The sequence below is a fragment of the Mustela erminea genome, chromosome 20, assembly GCF_009829155.1.
Source record: "Mustela erminea isolate mMusErm1 chromosome 20, mMusErm1.Pri, whole genome shotgun sequence".
Classification (NCBI taxonomy): domain Eukaryota; kingdom Metazoa; phylum Chordata; class Mammalia; order Carnivora; family Mustelidae; genus Mustela; species Mustela erminea.
In genome coordinates this window covers 20,336,738-20,349,221 of record NC_045633.1, presented here as the reverse complement: position 1 = coordinate 20,349,221, position 12,484 = coordinate 20,336,738, and the positions used below count along the sequence as shown (strand labels likewise).

Genomic DNA, 12,484 nt, shown 5'->3' with positions numbered 1-12,484 from the left:
TACAGAGGATGGCTCAGAATCATAAAACGGGTCATTGATTTACAAATCTGCCAAAGTCCCAACAACACGCCGTTCCTAAGCAGATAGACAAGTTGATGCTCAAGTTGACACAGAAAAATACATGAGGGACGCCTGGGTGGCTCAGTTGGTTGGACGACTGCCTTCGGCTCAGGTCATGATCCCGGAGTCCTGGGATCGAGTCCCGCATCAGGCTCCCAGCTCCACGGGGAGTTTGCTTCTCCCTCTGACCCTCTCCTTGCTCATGCTCTCTCTCACTGTCTCTCTCTCAAATAAATAAATAAAATCTTAAAAAAAAAAAAAAAAGAAAAGAAAAGAAAAATACATGAGCGATACTAGGGAACACCGGAAAGGGAAAGCTGCAGGGGGACTGGCCGGCCAGAGATAGTCCAACGTTCTACAGAAAGCTGCAAGGAGTCAGCCGTGTGGGTCTGGTGTGTGGACAGACCCGGAGAACAGGAGAGCAAGCCCAGAAGCAGAGCGGGGCACAGACAGAAACTCAGAGTCCATGACAAAGCCTCTCAGATCACGAGACCAGAGATGGGACTGAAGCCAGGACAACAGCGAAGCCATCCGAACGCCACACTCGCGCCACACATGACAAGAAAGTACGCAGGGTCAGAGAGCTAAATGTCCAAAACGAAACCGGGTATGAACCAGAAAAAAACGAGCGAATTCTTGGACAACCAGGAACGGAAGGATCTGTGATGGGCCCGAATCTAAAAGCAATAAAGACGGATGACTCTGACTATATAAAGTTAAAATGTTTCGTGTGGTAATAAGCACCACAGGCAAAGTCAAGGAACAGCAGGTGTGAGGCATCCCGGCCGGGAGGCTGCGGCCCGCGTGTCCTGGAGCGCTGCCGGCCTGCTGGGCACCCCTGGCCTGGCCACTGCCACTCCACGCTAACGGGCCTGTCTCCTGTCAGACCAGCACGCCTCAGCCTCCACGGCACAGTGGAGTCACGGGGCAGGCAGGCGTCTCTTGGCAAGGCTGCAGGAGCCAAATCTCAGGGGCGGGTGGGGGCTGGCAGGGGAGCCGGCAGCGCCGCAGCACGTACCTGGACTCCGGTAGACGTTCTTGGGCAGAGCAGGCGAGTGAGCGTCGATCAGCCCCACAATCTTCATGTGTCCGTACTGCTTGGCCAGCATCCGGGCTGTGGCCCCGCTGTGGTCTCTTGTGTCCACTCTCACTCCCTGTGAAAGTTCACAGAGGTTCAGAACCTAGTACCCTCCCCTGCAAAGCACTCTCCTGCTCCAGGGGTGGGCTCCGGACCCCAGCTAAGACGTGCCTGGCTGCTCAGCCCAGGAAAGGTCGGCACCCGGGCCCTTGGCAACTCCCCATATAAGCCACACGGGGAAGGCCTGTGAGGCCCTCACTGTCCTTTAGGACGAGGTGGGGGCCGCTGGAGAGGAGCCTGGTGGTGGCACCCCAGCCATCTGGTGGCTGTGCAGCTCTCTGCCCCCCTGCCCCGCTGGCAGATCCTTGAGAGAGAGGCGGTCTGGGCTCCAGGCGGGGAAGGGCGCACTGCAGAGCGCTCGGGCCACAGCCCAGCCTTCACCCTTCGCACTTGGGCAGGCCGGCCCGCCTCACGTCTCCGCACAAGAGAGAGCCGCGACAGCAGGTGCACAAGAGAAGCAGCCTTTCACCATCCTGACCACAGCGAGAGCAGCACCCTTCTAAGAAGAGTCCCGTCATTTTTATCCAAAGCCCGAAACTGTACTTATCTTCCGCACAGTAATTCCACTTCTGTGGTTCTCTCCTGAGGAAATAACCCCAAAGAACAGAGACTGCTTCAGTGACACAGGTGTTCGGTAGAGAACCCGGAGACCGTGTAACTGGGGGGGAGGCCGACATGTCATTGCCATGAATGCTGGTGCTTACAAGTAACTGGTATAACCAAGGTTTTGAAAGGACCATATGTCTTTATGACACATAAGGTATAAAGTGTCTTCTGAGGAACCGCGGATGACATGGACATATGGTGGGGCGGGGACAGAATGAAAAGACAGAGGCAGAGACTGGAGTGAGGCGTCTAGAGCCAAGAAACAGCAGAAGCCAAGTGCACATATTCCTCCCAAAGCCTATGGAGGGAGTGTGGCCCTGCTGGTGCCTTGGTTCTGGTCTTCCGGCATCCAGAACTGTGGGAAAATAAATTTGAGCCCACCAGCTTCACGGTAAATTGTTAAAAGCAGCCACAGGAAACTACTGCACCCACTAATTCATGAATGGCTACTTAAGGCGGACCAATACTATCAAGCACTGGGTCAGAGACTGAGGCCGGCTTCTCCGACTGCCGTGGAAATAAGTCTGTGCTGTTCTGCTCATATTTAAAAACACACTGCAGAGGCAGATGTATCGATTTATGTAGCAGGATTCTGCTGAATTATTTATTTGCAGGATTCCACTTATGCAGAAATCTAGTCATAGCTGTTAGCACTGGGGGGCAGGAGGAGATAGTGCAATAAAACTTAGAGGTTTTTTAATGCTTATTTCTAAGTTTTTGATTAATTATCCTCTAAATTTTATTGTTTGGCTTTTTTCTTTTTTTTTAAGCCTGTAGGTTATATTACTTTCACAAGTGTGGGTTTTGTTTTTTTTAAGATTTTATTTATTTGACAGAGATCACAAATAGGCAGAGAGGCAGGCAGAGAGAGAGGAGGAAGCAGGCTCCCCACCGAGCAGAGAGGCCCATGCGGGGCTTGATCCCAGGACCCTGAGATCATGACCTGAGCCGAAGGCAGAGGCTTTAACACACTGAGCCACCCAGGTGCCCTCACATGTGTTTTTATTTTATTTTATTTTTTTTAAAGATTTTATTTATTTGTCAGAGAGAGAGAGAGAGAAAGAGCACAGGCAGACAGAATGACAGGCAGAGGCAGAGGGAGAAGCAGGCTCCCTGCTGAGCAAGGAGCCCAACGTGGGACTCGATCCCAGGACGCTGGGATCATGACCTGAGCCGAAGGCAGCTGCTTAACCAACTGAGCCACCCAGGCGTCCCTCACATGTGTTTTTAAATCATGAAAACAACATATCCTGGACAGGCCTGGGACACTGCAGGTTGAGCTCCAGACCCCTCCGCAACAGTAACACAGGCAAATGAAGTTTTTGGGTCTCCCAGTGCGTGTAAGTTATATTACACTATACTGTGGCCTATTAAGTATGCCACAGCATTACATCTGGAAAAACAATGAGTATATCCTAAAGAAATAAAATATTCTAGGGGGCGCCTGGGTAGCTCATTCAGCAGAGCATGAACTCAGGGTCATGAGTTCAAACCCCATTTCAACGTAGTGCTTACTTAAAGATAAACTTTACTGCTAAAAAATGCTATCATCTGACTTCTCAGTAAGTCATGATCACTGATCACAACCACCATAACAAATATGACAATAGGGGCCCTGGGTGGCTCAGTGGATTAAGGGCCTGCCTTGGCTCAGGTCACAATCCCGGGAGTCCAGGGATTGAGCTGGGTTGGGCTCTCTGCTCAGCAAGGAGACTGCTTCTGCATCTTCCTCTTCCTCTGCCCCTCCCCCCAACTCAGGTGCTCTCTCTGCTCCTTCTCAAATAAATAAATAAAATCTAAAAAAAAAAAAAAGATAATAATGAAAAAGTTTGAACTATTGCAAGAAGTCTACGGCCATGCCACCCTGAACGCGCCCAATCTCGTCTGAACTATTGCAAGAATTACCAAAATGTGACACAGAGACATAAAGTGAGTGAAAGGTTTTGGGAAAACGGCACCCACAGACTTGTTCAACACAAGGTCTCCACAAACCTTCCATCTGTAAAAAAAATGCAGCATCTGTGAATGCGATACAGTGAAGCACGGGAAGGTGAAGTGTGCCTGTACACATTCGTAAGTTATGGGAGGATTTCCCTGTAATACCGCTATTACTGAGGATTTAAGAGAGGTTTTATATTTTTTTTTAAAGATTTTATTTATTTATTTGACAGACAGAGATCACAAGTAGGCAGAGAGGCAGGCAGAGAGAGAGGAGGAAGCAGGGTCCCCGCTGAGCAGAGAGCCCCATGCGGGGCTCGATCCCAGGACCCTGGGATCATGACCTGAGGTGAAGGCAGAGGCTTTAACCCACTGAGCCACCCAGGTGCCCCGAGAGGTTTTATATTTTAAATATTTCTCAGAGCTTACTAGTTGATACACTTCCATAGGTTCATGGAAAGGCACAAGGAAGTTATTAAACCACTGTTTAAAAAGGAAAAAATTTGTAACTGTGAGAGGTGACGAAAGTTCAGTAACCTTACTATGGTATTCATTTCACAATGTATACTAAATTCAAATCATGCTGTGCACCTTAAAATTATACAATGTTAAATGTCGACTGTATCTCAGGAAAACTGGAGAAAGTATTTTAAAAATAAAAGATACGAAAAAAAAAACCATGATACAAAACAGTACGGATCTTACAATAGCAGCAAAACAAGACAAACAAAAGTGTGTCTAACACCAGAAGAAAGCGTGCCCAAACTATTATTTCAAAGCAGTAGGATGGGGGATTTTCCCCATCTTCCTAATCTTCTGTATTCTCTAAATTCACAATGAGCACACTTACTTTGAAAGTGGAAAAGACAATAAACATTTTAGAAGCTTCAAGTAGGCAGTGTGGGGTCTGAGAGCGGGACCACCAGAGCTCAGTGCTCTGGAGGGCAAACCGGCAAACCCTGACGGTGCACACACCCACTGACCCAGCAATTCTACTCCTAGGGATTTAACCTAGTATAAACACTACATACACTAACATTTAGGATATTCCCACCAGCGTTTAGTATGGTGAGAATCAGGAAGAGCATAAAATCAGGAATTAGTGAAATAGGACGGACCACATCTATAGAGTGGAACGCAACCCCCTACTATGGGACAGGTCCAGCCAAGGGCGTTTACTAATGTGAACGGGGTGCAGAGGACATCGTTAAGAGGAAAGAAAGCATCACACAAAACTTTCCGTATAACGGGACTCCACTCGGACTTAAAATATCCGTTAAAAACCCAGATGGATACCCTACAAGGTGTTAACTGTGCTATCTCTGGGTGATGGGATTAGGAGTAGTTCTGGCTTTCTTGTGGCTTCACTGTACTTTCCGATTCTTTTATAGCAGATACAGATCACTGTATAATAAATGTTTACTTAGGCACGCTTTTCCCTTATTTGGAAACCTATGATCAACTGACAGTCTTGGCTGAGGCTAGTATAGAAGGTGATTATCACATGTGCTCCAGTAGGAAAAAAACTGCATCTTTACAAGACCTTAACTGAGTTCTACTTTCTATAAATCTCCCATTTTGAAGAGCTCTGGTTAGAAATCAGCTCTGAAACCTTCAGCCTGGGCGCCTGGGTGGCTCAATGGGTTAAGCCTCTGCCTTCGGCTCAGGTCATGATCCCAGGGTTCTGGAAGTGAGCCCCGAGTCAGGCTCTCTGCTCAGTGGGGAGCCTGCTTCCCCCTCTCTCTCTGCCTGCCTCTCTGCTTACTTGTGATCTCTGCCTGTCAAATAAATAAATAAAATCTTAAATCAAAACAAAACAAAAAAACCCTTCAGCCTTCAAAGGTCGCTTTTTAGAGGGGTCTGGAAGGGGAAAATGAAAGCAGTCAAAAGGCACGAACTTGGAGTGCCTGCGTTGCTCAGTGGGTTAAAGCCTCTGCCTTCAGCTCGGGTCATGATCCCGGGGTCATGGGATCGAGCCTCACATTGGGATCTCTGCTTGGCAGGGAGCCTGCTTCTCCACTCCCACCTTGTGATCTCTCTCTGTCAAATAACTAAATAAATAAATCTTTAAAAAAAAAAAAAAAAAAAGCACAAACTTCCAGCTGTAAGATACAACACGATGACTAGAGCGAGTGCGGCCACGTGATAATTATGGAAGTCGTTTGGAGAGTAAATCCTGAACAGGGCTGTGCACCAGAGACAGAAACAGTTGGTCACAGGCCGGGTGAGCTCGGAGCGCAGCCGGAGACCAGGGAGACTGGGGGGGTTGATGGCTTTTCTCTGAAGGCCCACTGAAGAGTGGGGCCCTGAGCTCTCAGCTCCTCCAGGCCAGGGATAGGGAGGCCGCCATCTTCATTCCCGGCCTCCAGAGCTCTACAGAAAGCGCTCAGGGAACAAAAGCTCCCAAGATCGAACCCAGCAGATTACTTAGCCTGGTAGCTGGCAAGGGCAGTGCAATTCCGCCTCGGGCAAAGACATTTGAGAATCACTCCCAACAGCCCCCTCCCAGAAGACTAGCAAGACCATCCAGCCAAGACGAAGTTCACTGATAGAATTACGGAACTCCAGAGATAGGGGAAAGCAACACACAAACTTCACAGCTTTCTTTCAATGATCCTTTAGTCTTTCCCCTCCAAGTACTAACCAGGCCTGACCCTGCTTAGCTTCCGTGATCAGGTGAGATTGGGCGCATTCAGGGTGGTATGGCCATAGACAATCCTTTAGTCTTTCAAGGTTAAATTTTTAAATTATTTTTTCTTAATCTTTTAAAAAAATTTTTCCTCTTTCCTATTTTAACTTTTTAAAAACTATTTTATCTTATCAATACCTTTTTAAAAATATTTTTTTTTAAATGTTAGCTATCAATTTATTTTTTTTTAAGATTTTATTTACTTATTTGACAGACAGAGATCACAAGTAGGCAGAGAGGCAGGCAGAGAGAAAGGAGGAAGCAGGATCCCCACTGAGCAGAGAGCCCGATGCGGGGCTCGATCCCAGGACCCTGAGATCATGACCTGAGCCGAAGGCAGAGGCCTAACCCACTGAGCCACCCAGGCACCCTAAAAATCTTTTTTTATTAAAGTCATATTTTATCCCTTCATTGTATTTAACTTTATTTTCTGTATACATATAGGGGTTTTTTTTTTTTCCTTAAAATTTTGGGATACAATTTAATAGAACAAAATGTACCCTAAATGTAGCACATGGCTTTCCTCTAGTCTCCAGCCTGATCATATTCTTTCCTTTTTTTTTCTTTTTTCACCCAACTTATCAATTCCATTTTTAGAATCTTTTTAAATTTTCATCTTTACTGTCATATTCCATCCCTTCATCATGTTTACCCTTAATTTTGTATCTATATAGATAAGATTTTCTTTCTTTAAAATTTTGGGAGGTAGTTTCTTCTAACAGACCAAAATATACCCAAAATCAAGTCTGTGGCTGTCTTCCATTCATCAGTCATTCATATACACACACACACACACACACACACACACACACACCTTTATTTTCCCTTGGTTTTGGGTCTCTTCTGATTTGGTTAGTGTATATTTTTCTGGGGTCATTGCTACCCTTTTAGCATTTTGTTCACAAGCAGAGGGAGGGACAGCCGGAGAAGCAGGCTCCATGCTGAGGACCAGGACCCTGGGATCATGACCTGACCCAAAGGTAGGCGCTTTACGACTGAGCCACTCAGGTGCCCCTCATTCATCCATTCTTATCTGGATAAAATGACAAAGGCAGAAAAACTCGCCACCAAAAAAAAAAAAAAAGGCAGTACCAACGGCGAGGGACCTAATCAATACGGACATTAATAATATGTCAGAACTAGGGTGCCTGGGTGGCTCAGTGGGTTAAAGCCTCTGCCTTCAGCTCAGGTCATGATCCCAGGGTCCTGGGATCGAGTTCTGCATCAGGCTCTCTGCTCAGCAGGGAGCCTGCTTCCTCTTCTCTCTGCCTGCATCTCTGCCTACTTGTGATCTCTGCCTGTCAAATAAATAAATAAAATCTTTAAAAAATAATAATAATAATATGTCAGAACTAGAGTTCAGAATGACAATTATCAAGGTGCTAGCTGGGCGTGAAAAAAGCATGGAAGGTAGTAGAGGATCCCATTCCTTTTTTTTTAAATTTACTTATCTGTCAGAGAGAGCACAAGCAGGCGGCCAGCAGGCAGAGGGAAAAGCAAGCAGAGGGAGAAGCAGGCTCCCTGCTGAGCAAGGCGACTGATGCAGGACTTGATCCCAGACACTTAACTGACTGAGCTACCTAGGTGTCCCGAGACTCCTTTTCTAGAGAAATAAAAGAACTAAAATTTAATTAAGCTGAAATCAAAAAGCTATTAATGGGGTGCAATCAAGAATGGAGGCTCTTACTGCTAGGATAAATGAGGCAGAAGAGAGAACTGGTGATATGGAAGACCAAATAATGGATAATAAGAAGCTGAGCAACACAGAGACAAACAACTACTGGACCACGAGGGGAGAATTCGAGAGATAAGTGATACCATAAGACAAAACAGTATCAGAGTAATTGGGATCCCAGAAGAAGAAGAGAAAAGGTGGGGGGAGCAGAAGGTATACTGGAGCAAATTATAGCAGAGAATTTCCCTAATTTGGCAAAGGGAACATGTACCAAAATCCAGGAGGCACTGAATACCCAACTTTTTTTAATCAACATGGACAGAACTGGAGATTATGCTGAGTGAAATAAGTCAAGTACAGAAAGTCAACTATCGGGGCGCCTGGGTGGCTCAGTGGGTTAAGCCGCTGCCTTCGGCTCAGGTCATGATCTCAGGGTCCTGGGATCGAGTCCCGCATCAGGCTCTCTGCTCAGCAGGGAGCCTGCTTCCCTCTCTCTCTCTCTCTGCCTGCCTCTCCATCTACTTGTGATTTCTCTCTGTCAAATAAATAAATAAAATCTTTAAAAAAAAAAAAAAGAAAGTCAACTATCATATACTTTCACTTACTTGTGAAGCATAAGGAATAACATGAAGGACATTAGGAGAAGGAAAGGAAAAGTGAACTGGGGGAAATTGGGAGGGGGAGATGAAACATGAGAGACCGTGGACTCTGTGAAACAAACTGAGGATTTTGGAAGGGAGGGGGGTAATGGGATGGGTGAGCCTGGTGGTGGGTATTAAGGAGGAAACATATTGCTTGGAGCACTGGGTATGGTGCATAAACAATCTTGGAACACTGAAAATAATAAAATAAAAATAAGATGTTAATAAGCAAATAAATATTATAACCATTAAGTAAGTACAGAAAAAAAATCCAAGAGGCACAGAGACCCCCTCCTCAAAACCCATAAAAAGAGGTATACACCCTGTCATCTAATAGTAAACCTTACAAGTCTCAGTGACAAAGAGAAAATCCTGAAAGCAGCTCAGGACAAAAGGTCTGTAACATACAACAGTAGAAATATTAGACTGGCTGCAAACCTATCCACAGAGATCTGGAAAGCCAAAAAGGACTGTCATGATATATTCAGAGCACTAAATGAGAAAACTCTGCAGCCCGGAATACTATATCCAGCTAGGCTGTCAATGAAAATAGGAGAGATAAAAAGCTTCCAGGACGAATAAAAATTAAAAGAATTTGCAAACACCAAACCAGCCCTCCTGAAAATATTGAAAGGGGTCCTCTAAGCAAAGAGAGAGCCTAAAAGTAAAAGACCAGAAAGGAACAGAGACAATATACAGGAACAGTTGGGGCGCCTCAGTGGCTCATTCGGTTGGGCGTCTGCCTTTGGCTCGGGTTGTGGTCCCAGGCTCCTGGGATCAGGCCCCGAGTCGGGCTCCCTGCTCGGTGGGGAGCCTGCTTTCCCCTCTCCCTGCCTACTTGTGATCTCTGTCAAATGAATAAATAAAATCTTTTATATTATATATATATATATATATATAATAAAACAGTCACCTTACAGGCCATACAATGGCACTGAACTCATATCTTTCAAGTTACCCTGAATGTAAATGGGCTAAATGCCCCAATCAAAAGACACAGGGTATCAGAATGGATTAAAAAAACAAGACCCATTGATATGCTGTCTATGAGAAACTCATTTTAGACCCAAAGATACCTCCAGACTTAAAGTGAGGTGGTGGAAAACAAATTACCATGCTAATGGACATCAAAAGAAAGCTGGGATAGCAGTCCCTATATCAGATACATTAGATTTTAAGCTAAAGACCATAACAAGAAATGAGGAAGGACATTATATCATACTTAAGATTCTGTCCAACAAGAAGATCTAACAATTTTAAAGATCTATGTCCCTAATATGGGAGCAGTCAAATATATAAACCAATTAATAACAAAATCAAAGAAACACATCAACAATAATACAGTAATAGTAGGTGACTTTAACACCCCCTTATTGAAATGGAGAGATCATCTAAGCAAAAGATCAACAAGGAAATAAAGGACTTAAATGACACACTGGACCAGAAAGACATCACAGATATATTTAGAACACTTCATCCCAAAACAACAGAATACACATTCTTCTCGAGTGCACATAGAACATTCTCCAGAATAGATCAATCTTGGGTCACAAATCAGGTCTCAACCAGTACTAAAAGACTGGAATCATTCTCTGCATATCTTCAGACCACAATGGTCTGAAGCTAGAACTCAATCACAAGAGGAAAGTTGGAAAGAACTTGAATACATGGAGGCTAAAGAGCATCCTACTAAAGAATGAATGGGTCAACCAGGAAATTAAAGGAGAATTGGAAAAAATTCATGGAAACAAATGAAAATGAAAACACAACTGTTCAAAATCTTTGGGACACAGCAAAGGCGGTCCTGAGAGGAAACGAAATAGCAACACAAGCCTTTTTCAAGAAATAAGAAAGGTGTCAAGTACACAACCTAACCCTACACCTAAAGGAGCTGGAGAAAGAACAGCAAAGAAAGCCTAACCCCAGCAGGAGAAGAGTAATAATAAAGATCAGAACAGAAATCTAAGAAATAGAAACCAAAAGAACAGTAGAACAAATCAACAAAACTAGGAGCTGGTTCTTTGAAAGAATAAGATTGAGAAACCCCTGGCCAGACTTATCCAAAAGAGAAAGGACACAAATTAATAAAATCATGAATGAAAGAGAGATCACAACCAACACCAAAGAAATTCAAGCAATTATAAGTACATATTATGAGCAACTATACACCAGCAAATTTGACAATCTGGAAGAAATAGATGCATTCCTAGAGACCAAAACTGAACCAGGAAGAACTAGAAAACCTGAACAGACCCGTAACCAGTAAGGAGATTGAAGCTGTCATCAAAAATCTCCCAACAGGGGCGCCTGGGTGGCTCAGTGTGTTAAGCCACTGCCTTCGGCTCGGGTCATGATCTCAGGGTCCTGGGATCGAGTCCCACATGGGGCTCTCTGCTCAGCAGGGAGCCTGCTTCCCTTCCTCTCTCTCTGCCTGCCTCTCTGCCTACTTGTGATCTCTCTCTGTCGAATAAATAAATAAAATCTTAAAAAAAAAAAAAAAAATCTCCCAACAGGGGCGCCTAGGTGGCTCAGTGGGTTGAAGCCTCTGCTTTCGGCTCAGGTCATGATCCCGGGGTCCTAGGATTGAGCCCCACATCGGGCTCTCTGCTCAGCAGGGAGCCTGCTTTCCTTCCTCTCTCTCTGCCTGCCTCTCTGCCTACCTGTGGTCTCTGTCTGTCAAAAAAAAAAAAAAAAAAATTCTCCCAACAAACAAGAGCCCGGGCCAGACAGCTTCCCAGGGGCATTCTACCAAACATTTAAAGAAGAATTAATACCTGTTCTCCTGAAACTGTTCCAAGATATATAAATGGAAGGAAAACTTCCAAACTCACTTTATGAGGCCAGTATTACCTTGATTCCAAAACCAGACAAAGAACCCATCAAAAAGGAAAATTACAGACCAATATACTCCATGAACGTGGATACAAAAATTCTCACCAAAATAATAGCCAATAGGATCCAACAGTACATTAAAAGGATTATTCACCACAACTAAATGGGATTTATTCCTGGGCTGCAAGGTTGATTCAACACCCGCAAATCAAACAATGTGTGATACAATACATTAATAAAGAACAAGAACTATTGATACTCTCAATAGGTGCTGAAAAAGCATTTGACAAAGTACAGCAACCTTTCTTGATCAAAACTCTTCACAGTGTAGGCATAGAGGGTACAAACCTCAATATCATCAAAGCCATCTATGCAAAACCCACCGCAAATATCATTCTCAATGGGCAGAAACTGACAGCTTTTTCCCCTAAGATCAGGAACATGGCAGGGATGTCCACTATCACCACTGCTATTCAACACTGTACTAGAAGTCCTAGCCTCAGCAATCAGACAACAAAAAGAAATTAAAGGCATCCTAATTGGCAAAGAAATCACTCTCACTCTTTGCAGATGATAGGATACTTTATGTGGAAAACCCAAAAAACTCCACCCCAGAACTGCTAGAACTCATACAGGAATTCAGTAAAGTGTCTGGATATAAAATCCATGCACAGAAACCAGGTACATTTCTATATACCAATAGCAAGACAGAAGAAAGAGGAATTAAGGAGTCGATCCCATTTACAATTGCACCCAAAACTGTAAGATACCTAGGAATAAACCTAACCAAAGAGGCAAAGAATCTCTACTCAGAAAACTATAAAGTACTCGTGAAAGAAATTGAGGAAGACACAAATAAATGGAAAAACATTCCATGCTCATGGATTGGAAGATAAAATATTGTG

The 12,484-nt window shown here is 44.5% G+C and overlaps 1 protein-coding gene and 1 long non-coding RNA gene across 6 annotated transcripts in view; one reads left to right on the top strand and one right to left on the bottom strand.

Moving 5' to 3' along the window:
* Positions 1-12,484, bottom strand: part of ANKS3 (ankyrin repeat and sterile alpha motif domain containing 3) — a 39,128-nt gene that overhangs the window by 12,460 nt on the left and 14,184 nt on the right. For all 5 annotated transcript variants that reach the window (XM_032328145.1, XM_032328147.1, XM_032328149.1 and 2 more), the window contains exon 6: positions 1,079-1,214. In XM_032328145.1, coding sequence (XP_032184036.1) covers positions 1,079-1,214 — 136 coding nt within the window. The remainder of the gene's footprint in view (positions 1-1,078; positions 1,215-12,484) is intronic.
* Positions 3,693-4,377, top strand: LOC116581127. The gene is made up of 2 exons (XR_004281924.1): positions 3,693-3,932; positions 4,140-4,377. It is a non-coding gene; the product is annotated as an uncharacterized LOC116581127 (long non-coding RNA).